We start from the raw sequence: 21500 nt of genomic DNA on the forward strand, positions 1-21500 counted from the left end.
TCAACTTCCTGATGGTGAAGTGATGGACTTAGAGTGCAGAATGAAATGGACTTTGTTGCAGATGGCCAATGTGGAAATTGGTTTTGCTTAACTATGCATATTTGTTATAATGAGAGTTTTGATTTTTTTCCCCCTGCCCTTCCCACTGGATGGAAGAGAAAAATAAATTTTTGTTAATTGAAAAAAAAAATTGGATTAAATTTTTTTTAAAGGAAATATCTAAGCAATAAGACATAGCCAATGCCAGAGTTTGTTTTACTCGAATATACATATTTTGGGATGAATTTTGATTTTCTATCCCCTTCCCATGGATGGAGGGATGAAAGAAAGAGAAAAAACTTTTATTAATTGAAAAATATATATAAATTTTTTTTAAAGGAAATCTAAGCAGCGAGATTTTTAACCCCTGAGACAATTGGGGTTAAGTGACTTGCCCTGAGTCACACAGCTAGGAAGTATTAAGTATCTGAGGCCAAGTTTGAACTTGGGTCCTCCTGACTTCAGGGTGGGTACTCTTATCCACTGCACCGCCTAACTGCGCCAGACTTTGTTTTTTGTTTTTTTTTTCTCTAAGTATACTTACTAGGACTAGAGAATGCTTTGTAATACCCATCTCAAGTCCTGATAAAAACAATGGAAAAGTCAAATTGCCTTTTCTTAACTTGTATTAAGTTTATAATTCCCAGGCACTTTTCTAAAAGCCTTCAGATTCTAAAATCTTTTTCCCTTCTTGGAAAAAAAAAGTGTCGGGTTTGTTGTTTCTTTAAACATCTGCCTAGATTTGTAAAACATTCAGTGGGTGTTGTTTCATGCACTAAATGTGAGGTGGTGTTTTTTTTTTTTTTCCTCCTTTTTTCTTTCCCATCATATTAGGCTTTCATGCAGCCTCACTTGCTGGGAAACGAATTCACACATTTGGAGTTTCCAAGGAGAGTACAGAGAAAAGAACTTGGAAAGAAGATGCTCTACAGGGACTTCAATATGACAGGCTGGTAAGAAAACATCTTCTCCTTGGTTATGGGAAAAGGAAGCATCCTCTATTTTAAAAATCCATTTGTGCAGTAGTTGGATGAGGAAGGGCATCTGCAAATGTCTTTGTGGTAGAGAAAAGGGAAAAGGAAAAAGGTCTATTCTGCTGCCCCATAGCTCCCAGGATTGAATCATCCGAAGTGCTTTGTCTCTGTTTGGGGGTTTGAGGCCTGCCCTTCAACCCTCACAAGGAGAAGGCATTCTGGATTGGAAGCGTTTAGAGCTGTGTTGGATTTTATTGTTGTTTTATAATGCCCCTGTGGGTAGTATTTAAGCTTGCATTTACTCTTGAAAATAGTTTGTGTTCCCAGAGGGATGGGTGACTGTGCCCACCTGTGAGTGGATACGTCTAAAAACAAAATAAAATAAAACCAAGTGCTCAAGAATCTCAGATGCTGTTTTTCATTAGCAGTCAGACTTTAGACACACCTACTCAAAGCAAAAGCATTTGCTAAGATAATAACAATCGACGTTTATATAGCACTTACTATGTGGCAGGCATTGTGCTTTATAATTATTTCATTTGATTGTCACAATAGCCCCGGAAGGTGGATGCTTTTATTATCATCATTCTCATTTTATGGATGAGGAAACTGAGGCAAACAAGGGGGAAGTGTTACCTAAGGTCACAATCTAGTAAATATCTGAGGTCAGACTTCAATTCAGGTCTTCCTGACTCCGGGTCCAATGCTCTATCCAATGAACTACCGCACTGGCATCAAAGTGTAGCCATAGGATATTCCCTGTTAGAAATCTGGAGTAAGCATGATGAATATGGAAATATGTTTAGAAGTATTGCACATGCTTAACCTATATTGGATTGTTTCCGGCTTGGGGAGGAGTGAGGGGGAGAGGGAGAAAAATTTGGAACACAAGGTTTTGCAAAGGGGAATGTTGAAAGCTATCTTTGCCTATATTTGGAAAAATAAAATACTATTTACAAAAAAAGAAATGTGGAGCATACTTTCCCACAGATACGTGGAGCATGTGTGGGGAAAACGGGTAGTCTAGACATAGAGTAGAGTGGTACTGAGACACACCTGTGTAGGAAACACCTGTAGTCAAGGTTACGTACTCCCCAGACCTGAGGCCTGGTTTCTCCTTTGCATCCCAACCCCCCTGTCAGAGATTTATGGAGGTCACTGCTGCCTTGTTTCTTCCCACCTGGCCCAGGCCTCCAGGATCTATGCTTATGTCTCTGAGAGTGTTCATACATTTTTGAAAATCTTCCCTTAGGGCCTTTTGTGATTCAGTCATTTTCATGTCCAATCTTGACCCTTTAGGGAGTTTTCTTGACAAAGATACTGGAGTGATTCTACATTTCCTTCTCCGGGTCATTTTAAATGAGGGTTCAATGACTGCTGAGCTCACACAACTAGTAAGTGTATAAGCTGGATTTGAACTCCTGTTGTTGAAGTCTGAGTTTAGGCCCAGCACTATATCCCCTGGGTCACCTAGGCCCATTACATATTAGTTAGTGACCAAGTAAATGCAAACTAGCTCCAACTATTCTCAGTCAGTACTGGCTGCCCCTAGACACTGGTTCATGGGTTACTTTACCAGCCAAATGCCAGACCATTTTGTCATCAGCTTACCACCATTACATCTTCTCTCTTTCAGACCTCATTCACTCCTCGGTAGACAGAAGCAGTTATTTTTCCTTTTCTTGTATTATTTAGCTCTTTGCACCCCAACCTTGAAGACCCAGAAAAGATTACTTAAAGTTTAGTTTTTGATTTATATCTAGTTCTACCCCAAAGCAGGGAATGCAAAGCTACTTGTTCTAGATCAGATAGGGGACAGCTATTTCTTCCACATAAAAGAATTACTAAACCTAAAAGATAGAGACTTAAAAGAAGGCATATATAATTTATAACTACCATTATAATTAATAACTAGTAGTATGCTAATATAACATTAATAACTTATAATTATTATTTTTTGATGGAGGAGGTTGAGATTTAAACATGAAGCAGTTTTCAGGAGTATTAAAAAGATATTGTTACATTTCACCTCTGTTTTGCTCAGTTTCCCTCCAAATCCATGTTATTTACCAAGGTGGGTCAAGACTTGGGCTAATTTTCTTGTCCTTGGCCATTTTTTCCCAAGAAATATTGTATGAAATGTAGAGAAGGCTCCCATTTTCAGACTCACAAGTCGGCACCCACACTCAACCCATCTCATTTTCAATGCTTAGTCATCTGTGTTCAGACCAAAAAAAAAAAAAAGAAAAAGAAAAAGAAAAACCAATAAAACATAATGGGCAGCTAGAAGCTCAAGATCCCGCCGAGGTCAGGCTTGACAGTGCTATGTGAGCTGTGTATGGTTAGGGGGAGACAGGGACAAAGCTCCATCCCTCACCCCTCTAGGGAGGGAGGGAATGGTCATGATGCATTGCAGATGGGAAGAGGAGAGAAACTAAGGGTAGGCCGTTCCACTTTAAAGATCCACCGAGTCAGTGATTCTTCTTGCTCAGTAAGGAGATTCTCAAGAAAATAAATTTATTATTGTTTATTATTTATATTGTTTTTATATATAATTCTTGTATATGTTTATATAGTAAGAATGTGTTATATATTTTATGTAATTATTATATATAATAAACATTACAATTATTTATAATTTTTGAAGGAAATGGGTAGGCAATATAGTTGGAAAAGTATGGATATTGGAAGACCTTGAAGATGGAGCAGACAGATTTGTGGGCAGTAAGAAAGTTGTGGGGATTTATTGGGCAAAAAAAGGGGAGATTATCCTGGACTGCTCTTGGGAGTGGGAAGAGAAGGCACCAGGGATGAGAACCTTGTGCTCTTCCCTCCCCTTAATTTGACCTTCACATGTTATTTTCTTATTTTGAGGGAACTAAACATGGTGTTGAAACACCCCCCCTACAGAAAGCCTCCTCAGTATGCCTTCTGGGTGACTGCAGTGTTGGTCAGGGGAGATGCAGGCAATGGTAAACATTGAAATTCTGGATCCTCAATCAAAATTGGACAGAACAGCTTTTCCCTAAACCCGAGCCCCCGGGAAAGAGAATTTCCCCACATGAGCAAGGTGGGCCTGGGAGCAGAGACCAGAGAGATGAGATTTACCAGAAAGAATTTTCAAGAGTAACCTTTCCTATATTGTTTCCCTTAAGATGGGTTTCCAAAGCATCCACTTTATATCTAGAAAAATGGAGTGCTTCTAATTAGGTACTTATTAGGTCAGCATTCTCTAGTATGAGGCGTTGGAAATGGAGAGCTTGGGAGCTTAGAGCCCTGCCACACAGCTCACTATGATTAGGTGGCTTTTTGGGGGAGGGGGCCAGGGCGGGGATCCTTTCTCTTGCTTTCCTAGAAACCCCGCAGTGGATGGGCCTGCCCGCTTGTGGGCCTTACAAAAGGGCATTGTCTGCGGGCCACAGAATGCCATTGGTCTCTCCCCTGACTTCCTTCCCTCTCCTTCCCCTGCCCCCACTTCAAATAAAGTTTCCACTGTGGTTTAACCTCAAAAGCCTCCCCTGGCAGCATCTGGGCCAAGGACCCTCCCTCTCCCCGCCTTTCCTTGTCCCATTAGGACAACTGCTGTGACCCAGCTTTGCCGGTCCAAGTTTGGCCTGTAATTACTTGGAGTCGCCCCCCGCCCTTTTCTGGCGCCCGCTCTTCTGTACCTGATGTCATCCACACCGGTGCCAGCTGTGCCAAGCCCAGCCTCCTTCCCTCCTTCCCCCATGTGGGCAGAGCCGCCATTGCCGGAGCCGGCGTGGGGTTTGCAGAAACTTTTGTCTCCCGCGGCCCCAGCCAGAGCCGTCTCGGGCCGCAGCAGAGGGTGGCTGGTTGTGAAAGAGCAGGCTTCCCACAGCTGGCCCCGGGTCCCGAAGCCTGTGGCTGCCGCGGGGTCGCCCGTCTCTCCTGCGGAAGGGCTGTGTTCTTCTTGCTCCAGCCACATGCCGCTTTCTGTGCCGAGCCAGGAGGAGCCAAGAAGGGCATCTGTGCCAGGAGGGAAGCAGCTGTTCCAGGGCTGAGGGGGCCGGACGGGGGGAAGCCCCACAGAGGGGAGGAAATGCTAATCATACAAATGATGCCATCGAGAATCTAGGTAGTTTGTAAGGCGTGTGCTCGGGGCGTCTCTCCCCGGCCTTTGTGAGGGCTCTTTTAGGAGAGCTCTGGCACAGGGCCCTGAAAAGCTGGCTGGGATGAGGGCCCCGTCCAGCTCCGGAGAATGGGTGCTGTGGGTGGAAGGCAGCACCCCCCTCCTTGGGGAGATTGTGCCTCATAGAGGAAGGAGGACAGGGTTTGAACTTGCTCCCTGTTTCCGGTTGGACTCGATCTCCTATAGAGTCCTTTTCTCCTCTGAATCCATCCTTTCCACAGTTGCCATGGCTTAGCTCTGTGACAGAGCGTCAGCCATTTAACTTATCTGTTCCTCGAGATTGTTTGCTTTTTATTTTTTTCATAAGCAAAACATGGTACCTAGAAGGCAAGATGGCCCCTTGAGCCCTAAGCTCCAGCTTTTATCTCTTGGGAGCAAGTCAGGAAAAGGCTCTCTGTTCTCTCCTCCCCTCTCTTTTCTGCTTTCTTCTCTTTCTCTTTTCTGCATGTGCTTGGGCTATGGAATTTAAGGAATTTTTGCCAGGAAACTCAATGACATCATTTCTCATTTCACCGTTCTCTGGGTTCAGTAATGTAAAATAACCCCTTCCCATCCTAGAAAATAAAGTAGGAGGGGAGAATGGGAAAGGAAAAGTAGGGGCTACTAGAAACCAAATACTCAGCAACAAAAATTTTAATAATTTTTTTCCTCCAGTCACCCTGAGATAGAGGAATCACTAGGTCATCATGTCCCTTCCATGCCCCCCTTATTCCATCCCCAACAAGAATGTGGTTGGGGAGCGGTTTGTTCCTCTCAGACCTTTTGGAGCCTCAGCCACTTTATGTGGGAGAGCATGTCCCCAGGGGTCACTGATTGGAAAGCAGACAGGATGGCCTCCTGGGGGTGAGCACTAAGCCATTTTGTATGTCAAATGGCTTCCCTCCCCTCCCCCCCTCTCCCCGCTGCCACCTGGACCCATGCCAGCCTGTTTGGCAGTCCTGTCCTTGTCTCTCTGTCTTTTGCTTCCTAATGGGCTGGGGGTGGGGGTGGGAGGTGATGGTCGTTCAGCCCCTGAGTATCTGATTAAAAGGCAGCTTCCCTCTCAACTCCTCCCACTCTGTTTTGGATGACCTTTCACCCTCACTCCCATAGCCATGTGCCCGGGGGTCTCAGAACAGCTGACCCCCAAACAACAGTAGCAGTAGCCTTGCCCCCCAAGAGGTCACAGTGGACAGAGGCCGCAGCTTTCGGACGTGACTGCTCCCTGACTCCTTCCTGCTCTTCTCCGTGTCCTTTGGACAGCCTTGGCCAGGCTGCCTGACAGGGGAGTGGATAAGCAGATTGAGGATGCTTTAATAAGCAGGCTCCAGCGCTGCACCCGCATTTAATATAAATTGATTTATTGAATCAAGCACAGAAGCCCTGTTACAGAAACCTCAGGCTTTATCCTCCAGAGAGCCACCTAATAAAACAGGCCCAACTGACACTCCTGATTAGCTTTTCCACTGATCCCAAAGCAGGTTTTAAAGGGACAGTATCCCTCTTTTAGGCCTGAATTTATCTGCTGGCCATGCCTATGGGTCTAATTAAGTTGTATTCAGGAAATCCCCAAATTTCCTAACAGCTGGACTCCTGAGTTTCAAAGAGTAATTAAAAAAATCCTGCCGTACTCTTCCTTTATTCTGCTTCTTTATATCATTTTTTTTCATTTTTAATTAATTTTTAAACTAAATTTTAAAAGTTTTTCCCATTAATAAGCATTTCTTCTTTCCTTACTACTTCTTTCTCATTTGAAAAAACAAATACCTTTTAATAAATAAACATAATCCAGCAAAACAAATTCCCATGTTGTCCTTGTCCAATAATGTATGTATCATTCAACATATATAATCCATGTCTCTTCTATTCCTGAAGGTAGATAGCATTCTACAGCATCTCCCCTATGGAATCAAAGTTAATCACCGTGTTAACCAGAGTTTAAAAGTCTTTCAGAATTGTCATTTCTTTTTTATAAAATGTTATATAAATTTTTCTTCTGGTTCTGCTCACTTTGCTTTGCATCAGTTCATATGAGACCTTTCCATATTTCTCTGAAACTGTCCCCTTTCACCATTTCTTTTTTTCAGTATTTTTTTTTCTGGTTATACATGTATTTTGACTTTTTAAATACACATTTTTTATGAATCATGTTGGGAGACAGAAATCGGAACAAAAGGTAAAAACAGAGAGAGGGAGAGAGAGAGAGAAGTAATTGTACTCAATGTCTGTAGTTCTCTTTCTGGAAGCAGAAGACATTTTCTGTCCAAAGTTTGTTAGGATTGCCTTGGGTCACTAAACCTCTGAGAAGAACCAAGCCTTTCATAGTTGAACATTGCACAATGTTGCTGTTACTGCCTTTTCACTATCTCTTAAAGCAGATTAGCATCCCAGTACCCATTTGATTCGTGTATTACATTTTGTTTATAACCATTTTTTATCAGTTGATAGGTGGCCCCTGGGTCCTTTGTCCCCACCAAAAGAACTAATGTAAATATTTTTGTACTTCCTTATGTCTTTAACCCAAACTTGGATAATTCATAGTCTAACATGCTGTCCCCCATTTCCACAAATTCCCTTAATACTTTAGGGCATGGAATGAGAGACTCCTCTGTCCTGCCTCCTTCAAAATCCTGATGATATTGTTGTGCCTTAGGTTTCAACCACATACTTTGCAAAAATCACCAGGGAGAGATCAAATTTTAATTTCATAATTACTTCACGAGAAAGCAGCCTTTCCCCAGTCAGGTCTGGTATTAATTTCCTACCGGTGACTTCCATTTTCATAATTTAATGATTATGGGCCACCTTGACAGCATTAAGCCTTTCTAGAGAAAAAGGAACTAGTTTGTCATTTTGGGCAGTGGGAATTATCATCAAGAACTGCTCACACCTAGATGGGTGAGAAGGGAGGTAGGGGAGGAAGAGAGGGGATGTGGGCCTGTGGACTCTGTGAGGTGGAGGGACTGAGAGGAAACGTGGGTGGCTCAGCATCCTGCGGGATGGCCCTTTTCCCCAGAGCCTCCCTCCTGGCGCTGGTGATGATGAATGGTCGCTGGCGACACGCATGGTCTGCAACTTTTCAGGAACCCTGGCTCTAGTAGCAGGAACAGCGGGAGAGGGAGGGCGGACCTGCTGTGAACAGCACATCACCTGACAGTGATGGATGACTTGCCTCCCCTCACAGGGGCGACAGCAAGAGCCAGGGTCTTTGCAGGTGGTCGGAAGCCCAAACAGATGGTCATTGTCAGACCGGCAAGGGGGAGGAGGACAAGAAAAGAGATGCTCAAGCACATCTTGTCCCCTCCCCTGCTCCAACTTTAATAACAAGTAGAAGATGAGCACTGTAAAGGGAAGCTTTTCATAGGCCAGCAGTCACCGAAAGGTTAGCGAATTACAAACAAGGGCTGTTGGGGTCTCCTGAGCTAGGGGGTCTGACTTCTATAACCCCTTAAACAGGGAAAGGGCACTCTAATGGGGGTGTATCCAGATACCAAGGGAAAATAACAGCTTTTTCCTTTCCCCCACCCCCAGTGCCAGTGTTCTTTTGGGGAAAGGGAGAAATCTTTTTGGAATGTTGGGGTGCTGAATACTGGAATTCCTACAGAAAAATCTGCAATTCTTTCTCATAGCCAACAAAGAGAGACTGTGTGGGTATAAGAAAGCAATTCAATAAGGCAGAAGGACCAATGGGCAATTTTATATTATCATAGGCAATGCAGTATATGTAGCCCCATTCTCTCTTTTCTTTTAAATAATAGGTTTTTATTTTTCAAAATACATGTAAAGATAGTTTTCATTACCTGCAACATTCACCCCTGCAAAACCTTGGGTTCCAAATTTTTCTCCCTTCCTTCTCTAGACAGCAAGTAATCCTATATACATTAAACATGAATAATTCTTCCAAGCATATTTCCACATATATTATGCTGCACAAGAATCGGATCAGAAAGGGAAAAAATGAGAGGGAAAAAAGGCAAGCAAGCAGCAACAAAAAGGGGAAAATACTATGTTGTGATCTACATTCAGTCCCCATAGTTCTCTCTCTGGAAGCAGATGGCTCTCTCCATATGTCTATTGGAATTGTCCTGAATCATCTCATTGTTGAAAAGAGCCAAGATCATCACATAATCTTATTGTTGTTTACAATGATCTCCTGGTTCCACTCACTTCACTCAGCATCAGTTCATATGAGTCTCCCCAGACCTCTCTGAAATCAGCCTGTTGATCATTTCTTATAGAACAATAATATTCCATAACATATATATACCATAACTTATTCAGCCTTTCTTTCCAGTTCCTTGCCACTATAAAAAGTACCCCTGTTCCTAAAGACTCTGATCCTTTAAAGATGGTTCGTGGCACACAGTTTATTTCACTCCGTGCCAGAAAGACCCGTCGATCCAGTAGGTATTTATTAAGCACTTACTATGTGCCAAGCCCATTGTGCGAAATGTTGGGAATACAATTACAGAGACTACAGCAATCTCTTCTCTCAAGGACCCTTACTTTCACCTGGAGGGAAACAGAGATATAAATAATATAACGTGAATGGGTACATGTAAATACAAAGCAACTAAGTCCAAGGTAATTAGGAGGAAGGACGCTAGGAATTCAGGAGGGATCAGAAAAAGATTTCCTAGGACTTTAGGAGGTACTTGTTAATATAAAGCATTTATTAAGCAGTCAGTATGTGCCAAAACTGATAGAAAAGTAAAAACCATCTGCTCTTAAGGAGCTCACACCCTAATAAGGAAGGAATTACAGAGTATCAAGGCCACTTCCCAAAACCTCATCTCTTCCAGGCTTCTGCCTCTGCATAGCTCTGGGCTTCTATTTTCAAAGGCAGTTAGTTATCTAATCATTTTTTAAAAGGAATCCTAGAGAGGGAGTAACCACCCACTTCTTCTCCAATATCTTTTGGCCATTATTGCCCGGGAGCTCCAATGCTGTTTTAATTGATGGCCACCATCGAGGGAAGGTTTTGTCATTTACTTTTCCCTGCCAGGCCCTTCTCTTTTCACTCAGTTTGGACGGATGGGATTGATTCTTCCAGATCAAAGGCAGTGACCCACGGGAGACCCTAGATCTCCCAGCCCTTTGCAGTAACAGTCTAAGTACCTTTCACGAAAAAGATCTCTGCCGGCCCGCTGGGCGGCTGCTGCCCTCAGACAAGTAAATGAAAGGTTGGCTCCGGCTCCGGCGGAGGTTTTGTACGATCGTCTCTGAAGGATGGAGCACAGACTCTCTCTGTTGGACCAGGGACACTGGAGGGGATTTTTGTGGAGGCTAGCATTTGATCTCTCAGCTATCCTTTTCCTTTTTCAGGAGAAGATCAGAGGGAAAGCATCAGAAAAACCATCAAGGGATAACTCCTCAGCCCTTTTTGTTGTTGGTCTCATTGTCCTTGCTCAATGCTTTCAGAACCAGCCCAGTCTCTGTACTCATCCAATAGAGCTAAGTTCACATCCCAGGAGGATACAGTCAAAGGAAAATAGAATACCAAGAGGCCTGGTGCTGGGTAACCTAATGGATAGAGCCCTAGCCTGGAGCTCTTCAGGTCAGCTTGGAGTTCTTGCTAAATTGCTAGGTAACAGAATAGTTAGAAATAGTCTAGGTGGACTTAACTTTCCCTCTTCCTCCCTTCTTCTGCTTCTTCATTTCTCACCTTCTTTTCTTCTTCCTCCTTCTCTTCCTTCCTCCTGTTTCTTTTCCCCTCTTCTTCCCTTCTCCTTTTCCTCCTCCCTTCTACCCCTCTTCTTCCTCCTCACTCCTCCCTTCTCTTTATTCCTTCCTTCTCTTCCCTCTTCTCTCCCACCTTCCCCTCTCCTCCTCCTCCTTCCTTCCCCCCTTCTCCTTTCTCCACTTCTACCTCCTCCTTTCCCCTCCTTCCCCGTGCCCTTCCCCACCTCTCCACTTCCCCTTCCTTCTCCCTTTTCCTCTCATTTTCCCTCCCTCTCCCCCCATCCTATTGATGAAACTTACAGAGTATCAGGCCTGCTTCCCACTGCTTTTTTGTCTTCTCTGCAGTGGAACTGTGGAAGTGCAAGTTATGATAGCAAGATATGATTGGGCCAGACCAATGACGGGCAAAGATAGCACAGAGTACAAGCTTCCTAAATGTTATTGACTGCCCGCCTAGGAAGGCTGGATTTTCTCTGAGATTTGTCTATTCTCCTTGAAGGACATGGCCCCAATACAAGGCTGGTGTGATATAAGCCACAAATCACATACTCAGGAGATTTGACTTTGGGACCAGTAGTTCCTTTTGTTTTTACTTTCCTAGAGATAAATAACTGCTACCACTCCGGCTGTCCTAAGTGGCTGAAAGCCCCTGAGTTTGAGATATACATGTGAGGGTGATTCTTTGAAATAACAGACTTCACATGGGAACAAAGTGTGTCTTGTTCATTTTATAGCCACCCTGCCACTGATAAGTTGGAAAGTATGATACATGACTTTTTATGTGCTCTGTAAAAGCACATAAAATCTAGCTCATTAGAGTAGGGAATAGGGTGGGAATAAGCTCTTCAGATCATTGCAGTTTGCATTCAGCAAACATTTATTAAGTACTTGCTACATAAGCACTGCACCTTCAGAGACAAAGAGTGGCATCCTCCCTTGGGGAGCTTAAAGTCTTTGGGGGGGGGGCAGGAGGAACATGATAAAATGCACACAGGTACGTGAATATAAAATACAAAAGAAATAGTCACACTGGGGAAAGGGTTTCCAAGTGGGAAGATCAAGCAGTGTAATTTGTAGAAGGTGATGAGAGATGATTAGGAAGACCATCCCAAGCATTCGAGTGCAAGACAGAGGCAAGAAATGGAAGGTGGTCTGTGAAGAGTATTATGGGGAATTTAGGTGGAGCACAGTGCATGGGGGCAGTGTGGCTAATCAAACCAGGATGAGTCAGAAGGCTCTAGCACAGGTCAGGCACTAATAGTCCATGTGGACATTGGGGTGGATTTTCTGAATTTGTGCATTTCTTGTTTCTTTTGAACTACTTCAGTTCTGTTTTGCTCATAGAGCACAGCACCTTCTCAGGTGAGGGAGGGAGGGCATGTCGTGCAGGACATCCTGTGCCAGCACCTCCCATGTCACAATCAGTCTTAAAGTTCTTAAGAGATACCTGGGGAGTGTCCTTGTATTGTTTTTTCTGACCACCTTGTGAGCGCTCGTCCTGTGGAAATTCTCCAGAGCAGTCTCTTTTCAGCAAGCACCCTTTGGCACTCAAACAACCCGGCCAGCCCCACGGAGTTGTGCTCTCTGCAGCAGAATTGGAATGCTTCTCAAATGAAACTGTTTGGCAAGTGTATAGAGCATGAATTGTAAAGGGAGAAGTCTGGATGCAGGGATCCCAAATTAGGCTATTGCAGTAATTCACAGCAAAGGTAATAAGAACCTAAGGGAGAGTGACAGTCATGTGGGCAGAGAAATGGAGATGGAATGATCAGTGTTGTGAAGGTAGAATTGACAGGTCTTGGGAACTGATTAGTTAGGTTGGGTGAGTGAAGAGGAGGAGAAGTTGGCTGACTCCTAGACTCTGAACCTGGCATTGGCGTTGGTTGGTCCGTTATTATATCCCTTGTTCTTGAAGGAACCAGAATGACATTGCGATGTTAGGCTATGTGTGTCCACCTCTGGCCCATCAGTCAGGGAGGTTAGGAAGGGTGTGGATTTAGGGGGAAAAGCTATAGGTTGAATAGGTTGAACATCTGTAAAGATGTTGAATTTTGGGATGTCCTTGAGAGAGGTTAGAGAACAAAAGCAAACAAATGGTTTTGTTCTGAGGATAGTTTGCTGCTCCTCATGACGAGATTCCAGGGAGATGGGGCTTTGGGGGTTCTTTAGAGAGCCTCCTGCTTTGTTAGGAGTCATGCCCTTTGGTACCACCTCATAGAATGCATCCTTTCAGGAATCGTGGCAGGAAAGGGACATTTTCTTTTTGAATCTCTGTGTCTGTTGCTGAACCTAAAATGATTGGTTGCTTTCCAGTGTTTCTGGTGGATTGTACTAGCCTGAAAAGGGGAATCAGTAAGTTTTTACCCCTTTTCCCTTTTTTCACCTAGTGATATCTTATGAGAAAAGTGGAACTAGAATGGAGGAGGAAGATAGGGAGGGGAGCCAGTAATTTCTCCCATGTGCCATAGGTCCATGATGGACTGTGGAAAAATACTTTTTTATCCATGTGGCTGACTAGTTAGGAGAGTTATTGGCCCCATCTTTGGAGGCAGGCAGTGGTCTCTCTGCCTCTCAACCAGTGGCAGCTACGTAAGGAGAAACCATGTTGTCCAAATGGTGTAATTATAGTGAGAAAAAGAGGATTCTCTGGGTCAGTTCTAGCCTCTTGAGAAAAAGAGAATTGCACATGTGATTTCCTGATCCTAGGTAGGGTTGACCAAACACTACCTGAGAAGCCACGTGGGAGAGCAAGGACCCAAACTTTGACTTCTACTAATAACTGGGTTATTCAGATAGTCCAAATCCAGTGCAGGGGGAGAGGGGATTGACTTGAGCATCTTCAGTTTCATTCTCCTTCCGGAGGAATAGAGTACCTGCCTTCAGAATTGGCCTATAGAGCTAAATTCCTCTATGGGTCTTTGATGTGGAATACCCTAAAATGTCAGTTCTTAATAGTACCAAAAATTGGGATCCCTGTATGGATCCATGGAGTGAAAAGGGGACCCAGAAATATTAAGTGGTTGCTTCCCTGGCAGCTTCAAAGTCATGTCCATTCTGGGGGAGAATTTAAACCATAATTTTTTAAGTTCCCTGGCAGAAGATAGGATTCATCAGAGATAAAAGAGAAATTTGTCAATTGTTTATTGATGACTAAGAGTACTTTGTGTGTTTTCTGAATTTTCTGTGGAGTAAAATAAAACTGGTACACAAAGGCAGTTAAGTGGTGTAGTGGGTAGAGTGCTGGGCCTAGAGTCAGAAAAATTCATTTTCCCAAATTCAAATCCAGCTTCAGACCCTTACTAACTGCATGACCCTAGGCAAGTCACTTAAATCTGTTTGCCTCAGTTTCCTTACTTGTAAAAAGATATGGAGAAAAAAAAATAGGAAACCCACCATCTTTACCAAGAAAATAGCAGATGGGTTCATGAAGAGTTAAACACAACCGAAGATAACTGAACAACACCATAACCAATGTATGCATTTTTTTTTTAAAGATTATTGAAGAGAGAGGCTGAAGGAGAGGGAGAGGAGGAAAAAGGGGAGAGAAAGAAACAGAAAGAAGAAGAAAGGGGGAAGGAGAGAGGGAGGAGGAGAGGAGAGAGAAAAAAGAGAGAGAGATCTGGACATGAGCCATATCTGGAAATTTCCCAGAGAGTTCTAAGCCAAAGCTTAGACTATGGGCCATGGGCCACCGGCCCATGGATTTACACTAATTGATAAATAAGCATCTTCCTGTAAATGGAGCTATGCTAAATTCATCTGATGTTTATGACTACCACTTTGAATTTTTCCTTCCATAAAATGTGGAGGCTGATTAGATGACCTTTTAGAGCCCTAGCAGGGATCTGTGCTCCATGTTACCAAGTTAGTTGCTCTTCATTCATTCAGTTGCGTTTCACTCACTTGTCCATGGGGTAGTTTTGGCAGAGGGAGGGGATTAGATTGCTATTTCCTTCTCCAGTTTTATGCAGGCAGGGGTTAAGTGAAATAAGTGCTCAGATGTGAGCCTTGGCTTTCTTGATCTTCCTGACTCCAGGCCCAGTGTTGTAACTCACTGTGCCACCTAACTGCCCCAGGATCCCAATGAGATGTGGAATCAAGGCCTTAGACCGTTGGGAGGTCTGGGGCATCGGGCAAGTAAATGACCACTCCTCCGTTCGTGTAAAGAGGCAGAAGCCTTGGACGCCGCTTTGCTCCCAGGACCTTCTCTCCCTTTTAGCTGAAAATTCATAGCGATCATGTCCCCGCTCAGCTGCCAGTGGCCAATCCCATTTTCCACCTGGACATCCTGCAATGCTGTACAGGCATATACAGCAGACGCCCAGCGGATGCTTGTGTAACTTCCCTAACTGCCATTTAAATCTGTTGTCTTCCCACTGGCTGGGGGAGACAGGTGGCTTGGTACTGCACCTCAGGATCCCTCTTTGTTTTCCGTTGTCTTCATCTGTCCATCACTGTGTGTGCTGAGGATGGCAAGATTTTTTTGGTTTCTGGTGGACCTCCCAATTTATGCGTAGTGACCTGGCCTAGAAAAACTGCAACTCACAACCTCCCCTCCCCCCAAAAAAGGGGAATTACTCAAGAACATAAAACACTTTTCAGTATTAGGTTTCCCATAGTCTGAGGACCTTACATTCATACCCACTAGGGAAGCTTAAATGGTATTGATTATAATATATGAATTTTCTAAGTGCTAAAGTGCATGAAGCAGATAATGGAATATAGGAATAATTTCCAAAGCTTATGAATTTCTTCAAAATCAAAAATAACTTTTCCCCTCATTTTCATTCAGAAATTTAGTTATGTGTTTTGGTATTTGGAGATTTTATCAGTTTTCTTCCTATGTTAAGGGCACATATAGTACTTAAAAGATCAATTTAATTTTTTAAAGTATCTTTTCCTTAATTGTGTTCATGAGCATTTCATTTGTTAGTGAGTACTTAAGAACCATATATGATACCCCCATTACAGATTCAGTATATCATCCTCAAGCATATTTTATTTTTGTTTCTGTTCAGTCATCACATCCAATACTTTGTGAACCCATTTGGGGTTTTCTTGGCAAAGATACTGTTTGTCATTTTCTTTTCCCACTCATTTAACAGATGAGGAAACTGAGGTAAACAGGACTAGACTTGCCCAGGGTCTGTGCGATTTGAAGTCAGAAAGATGACTTTCTCCCAAGCCTGGTGGTCTATCCACTGTTTCAAAACCTGATGTAATAAACTTAAAGAAATCCCAAGCCTCTGCCCCCTAAGCCATTCAGAGTCCTCCCAGGTATATTATGCAGCCCTTTGCCTTTTTATTAACTTACATATAATCACATTAATGGGTCTCTGCAAAAACAACAGAGTTAAATGGCAGTCAGGTATGTTTTCTTGGCTATTGTATTCTTGGGCGGTTGGTGTTAGTTTATAAGCAAGTTAATTTCCTTTTCCCCCTCTTGTCTGCTATAAACTTGGTCCCTGTTCATACTCCTGATTCAACATCCAGTTTACCCATCATTCTAGGATGTTGAGGTTTAATCCAAAAGGGATTTTGAACATTTTTTTAAAGAATCCCTTTATTAAAGACTCTCCCCAACAAAGCAGAAATTTAGAGATGCAGCAAGGTTTGTTTGCTTTTGATTCAAGAGATCTGGATTTGAATTATAGCAATCACAAGTTTGCTTTTAGTCAAGCTGAGGGAATGGCAGACAGTCTCTGGATGTAGTAGAATATCATACTGCCGTGAAAAATGCTGAAAAGGGACAGTTTCCAAGAAAACTAGGAAGTCTTACATCCCTGATGCAAAGAATAATTAGAGAAACCAGGAAACAATTTTTATTATTAACAGCATGGAAAAGACTAATAACTTGAAATATATGAGAACTCTAATCAACAAAATGACTTCGCAAAAACAGTGGCTCCACTTACCTTAGAGGGCTTTAATGAGGAATGTTCTTAATAAAAACTGTAAAATGCCATGTGAATGTGAGCAGTTCTTGTTACTAATTAAATTAGGCCAGACCTACGAAATACAGTCTACTTGTATTGCCTCAAAGGAGTAAAACCAATAGTCCTTCAAACTGAGCACTGTTGGCAAGCCTTTAGACAGTCCCATATGTAGCAGTAGTCTTCCCTTTTCTTAGCTTCCTGGTTACAGTCTGCACCTAAATCTTGCCACTGGATGCTCATGGGAGAGAGTGAGGCTGGTGACTTTGTGCAGCCTTCTCTCACTTAAGTCCAGTTCACTTACAAGTCATGACCTCACTTTCTGGTGCACAAATAATATCTTGGAAGGAAGTAGTAGGGATCCTCTTCCATTCAATCACAAGTTTGCTTTTAGTCAAGCTGAGGGAATGGCAGACAGTCTCTCTGGATGTAGTAGAATATCATACTGCCGTGAAAAATGCTGAAAAGGGACAATTTCCAAGAAAACTGGGAGGTCTTACATCCCTGATGCAAAGAATAATAGAGGAACCAGGAAACATTTTTTATTATTAACAGCATGGAAAAGACTAATAACTTGAAAGATATGAGAACTCTAATCAACAAAATGATCAGCTATGATCCCAGAAGATCCATGATAAAGATAAAGCATCCTACTCCACTCCTGATAAAAAGATGTGCAGAATGAAACATATATTGAATGTGGCCAATGAGCGAATTTGTCATGTTCAACTATTCATCATAAGGACTTTGTTTTTATTTTGATTTTCTCAATAGTAGGAAAACAAGAGGGGAAGTAGAAGGGAGAGAAAATGGATTTTTGTTCATTGAAAAAAAAAAAAACTACCTAATTTTAAAAAATGAATCATTCCAAAACCTTAAAACACCTACTTGAGATTTACAAGTGTGTTTGCTTTTGGCCCAGCCAGGTACAAGTTTAGCTTGTACCTTCAGCTTTGGGCAGACCAGAGTCTTTTTAACTCTTCTTATATAGGAAAATATAAGGTGATAAAGGGCTGAACCAGAGTTGTAGCACTGTAAATGTCAAGAAGGAGATGGATAGAAAAGATGCACTTTAAGACATACATCAGATCTTTCTCACAGTATCCCTTTGAGCTAGTATGGTAGAAATATAATTACGGATGAGGAATTGAGGCTTTGGAAGGTTGTGACTTAGTTACTAAGATTCAAATCAATCTCTTTTTGCTAAGCCTAATGGACTGTTTGTACTCTGGAATCCAGCTTATGACACCTTCCACAAATGATCATCTAGTCTCTGTTTGAACACTCCCCATGACAGAGAACTCATAATCTCATGAGATAGCCCATTCCACTTTCAGTGTTCCAGTGGGAGGTTTTTCCTTAGATTAAGCTAAAACAAAATCTGTTTTCTTATAACATTTGCCTACTGGTTCTTCCATAGGTGACAGAATTTAGGCAAGTAAAATACTTTCTTGGCATAAGTTAAATTGGGGATTCAGATTTAGGTACTCTTAGCTCCTGAGTGCTGTTTATACCATACTATTTGGAAGATGGAAACAATCACAGACATATGTATACATTCTCTGCCTTTGTCTGTCTGCTCCCCGCCCTTCTCTGTCTCTCTCTCTGTCTCTCTTCTCTCCCCCCCCCCCAATATTTGAATGGCTGTAGTGTGGAAGCCCCTTATATAAAAGAAATGCAGTTAAGCAAGAAAATCAAATACATTGTCCCTGTCTCAGCTGACTCGGGCCCATCCCTGCTTAGGTTTAATGTACAAAATGAGATGCTTGCAGATCGTTCAGCAGTTAAAAGGAGGCTTCCTTAGCCACTGCAGAGAGGAAGCTTACCCAGGAGGGTCAGAGGCAGCCTTCTTTGAAACGAGATGCATATGGGGGGGCTGGACAAGGTGAGGTGACTCGTGACCATGGCAGTCCGGCAGAGTTAAAGGGCCCAGCCCACAAGCTTGGACATTGCTGGCCCTTAGCTAGCCAGAGGCCCAGAAACTGAGATGGCTGCTGAAGCTTTAGGTTTATGCACCTAGTTGTTTGTTTGGACTTCTCTGAAGATGCTGGTATTGGTCACTGAGCATTTTACAGCACTGATCCCAGAGTTCAGAGCCATTTCCAGGTCTCATCAATGAGGTTTTTTCTCTTTGACCCATCAAGGTCTTATCCCACTCATGCTGCTGCTCATCCTATGCCATTCTCCCCCATGTCTTCCCCTAAATTCAGAGCAGGGAAAACACCCAACATTCTTGGAAATCTTCCCCATAGTCTCTTAATATGATTTACCAAGAGTTGAGCACATAGACCATCCATTGGTTTCTCACTCTCATTCAGTGATCAAACCATCTGGTCTAAAATTTTGAGATTAAAAAAAAAAAACCCTCAAGAAAGGAAGTCTTAGAATTCAAAAACACATGAGAAATGGTGTTGCCTGGGTGACATCAGCCCAAGAAGTCTCTGGGAGCAGATGTATTGGACTTTCTCCCACTTGTTCACACTTACTCCATACTGAATAATGATTCACTAAGACGAGTGATGGCCGTATGGCTTATTTTTGAAGAAAAAAAATAAAGATAATGGCGAGAAAAAACTCTTCTTTTCCAAGGTTTTTTGTTTTTTTTAAACATACTACTTGAACAGGTAACAGAAGCTAAGATATAATATTTGATGTTGGCAGTTGGCTTGTTCCCTCCTACCTGTGAGCTTGCCCCAGCATAAATTTCCATTTTTAAAATAGGGCAACATTGCATTAGTGGTCTAGAAGTTCTGCCGTCCTGTGAGACTTAATTTACTTTACCTGGGTTAGAAGTTTATTCAGAAAACAGTTTTCATGAAATTTTTCAGGGCTTGAAACTACTCTAGGCCTGTCTCTATGAAGCTCAAAGCATTTCCCAATCATTGAACCAGTAGTTACTCTGTATTGCCTATCATATTAAGTCTGAATTCCTCTGCCTGACTTTCCAAGATCTCTGTCATCTGACCTCCTCATCCTTCTTATGTAATCTCATTTCCCACTACTCTTCAGTTCAAAGCACAGCTTTTTTTTTTTTAATTTTTATTTTGTTATTTAATTATTTTTTTTTCAGAACACAGCTTTGCAGAGCTGTCCGCTACTTAGATGAGGCAGATCTTAGATATCGTCCAGTTAACCCTCCCGCCTCATTGTCTATGAAACCTAAAAAAATATTAACATTGATGATAGCTAGCATTTATATTATGCATTAAAGTTTGTCAGTTATGCCATTTGAGCCTCACAACCTCCCTGGGAAATAGATGCTATTATTACTCCCACTTTACCTGTGTAAATTTACCCCTTACCTGTGTAAGGAAACTGAGGCAGACATTAAATGACTTGCCCAGCATCACACAGTTAATAAGAGCCTAGGACCAGATTTGAATTGCCTTCCTGCCAGATTTAGCTCTCAAATCACTGCACAGCCCATTTGAGGTAACTTGCTCAAAATCACAATAGCCAGCATTTGGCAAAGCTGGGCATTTAACCCAGTTCTTCTCCCTTTTCCCCACTGTTCCAAGTTGCTCTCCTCCAGAGAAGCCAGTCTCTTTCTGTTCTAGAATAGGCCAGAGTCCGTCCGTCCTCAGTAGCAGGCAGTGCTTGTGCCGTTCCCTTCACCCGGGCTACCAGCTCCTCCATCTCAAATCTTCCCTTCAGACCCAGCCAAAGCTTCACGCACGCCTGGAAGGGTTACACCCTGGCCCATAATTGTTGCCTCCCTTCTCTAAACTCACAGGGACAAATCCCTTATTTGGGTAAGCAAACTGACAGCCTCGTGTTGTCATTTAACCATTCCCCAGTGGTTAGTAACTGGGGCTAAAGCGGGGAGGGAGCGGGAAGGACGTGTTGTGTGTATCCTACACAGGCTAAGGCACATAGTTGAGGCCTAAGTGAGTTAGTTGAATAGTATGATTGCTGCCAGCTGATTATGTAGCCTGTAAATTCATTCAAACCCTTGGAAACCCTGAAAGTATTATCTTAAAAAATAAAAAGAAAGCCGTCTGTTCCAAGACTTTTATAGTATTATGTGCGATCACAGTAAGACTGGAAAAACCTAACTGCCCAACAAAAGGGAGATGGTTAAGTAAATCATGGCAGATTAATCTAAATCCATTAATGGAATACTATAATGCCATTAGATAAGCAAGAAAAAGGAATACACAGAAATTTGAAAAGAAATTAGTGAAATAATGCAAAGAGGAAAAAGCTGAACCAGAGAGGGATAAAGGGCTTCCAAGCTAGCACACGAGGAAAAGCAAATTGAAATAAATGAATAAACAAAAAATCCTAATGAGGACTTAGGAAATGACTGAAAATGGTTAGTGAACGCATTGAAATTAACTATAAATCATCAGTAAGCAGTGTTAGGTGGTTGCACTAATGTTCCTAGTTAAATTTTTAAGGAAATAGAGGTAGAGAATAGGAATTAGACATATTTCATTGCTATAGGGAACTCTCATAGAAGGAAATGGGCCTCTCTCAATGCAGGTCAGCACCTTCTCTACAACTTAGAGTTGTTAATAATTTTCAGTGAGCATGAGTGACTAAACTTAAAACCACGTCTTCCTAGCCGCAGGTCTGGTTCTCTAACCACTACCTTACCTGGCCCCTCTTAAATTTAATTGCATTTCATTTGAATGAGTAAGTAAACCCTAGGACCAGGTCTCCATTCTGAGAGTGACTTTAGTTCCTAAGCCCAAAGAGAAAAAGGGAAAAGACCCAAGACCCCTTATACTCAGAAATGCC

General features: G+C 42.5%; 1 protein-coding gene across 1 annotated transcript in view; it reads left to right on the plus strand.

The window, feature by feature from the left end:
* Positions 1-21500, plus strand: part of PPM1H (protein phosphatase, Mg2+/Mn2+ dependent 1H) — a 304448-nt gene that overhangs the window by 230114 nt on the left and 52834 nt on the right. The window contains exon 6 of the mRNA XM_031940929.1: positions 874-992. Coding sequence (XP_031796789.1) covers positions 874-992 — 119 coding nt within the window. The remainder of the gene's footprint in view (positions 1-873; positions 993-21500) is intronic.

Source organism: Sarcophilus harrisii, chromosome 5 (genome assembly GCF_902635505.1).
Source record: "Sarcophilus harrisii chromosome 5, mSarHar1.11, whole genome shotgun sequence".
NCBI lineage: Eukaryota > Metazoa > Chordata > Mammalia > Dasyuromorphia > Dasyuridae > Sarcophilus > Sarcophilus harrisii.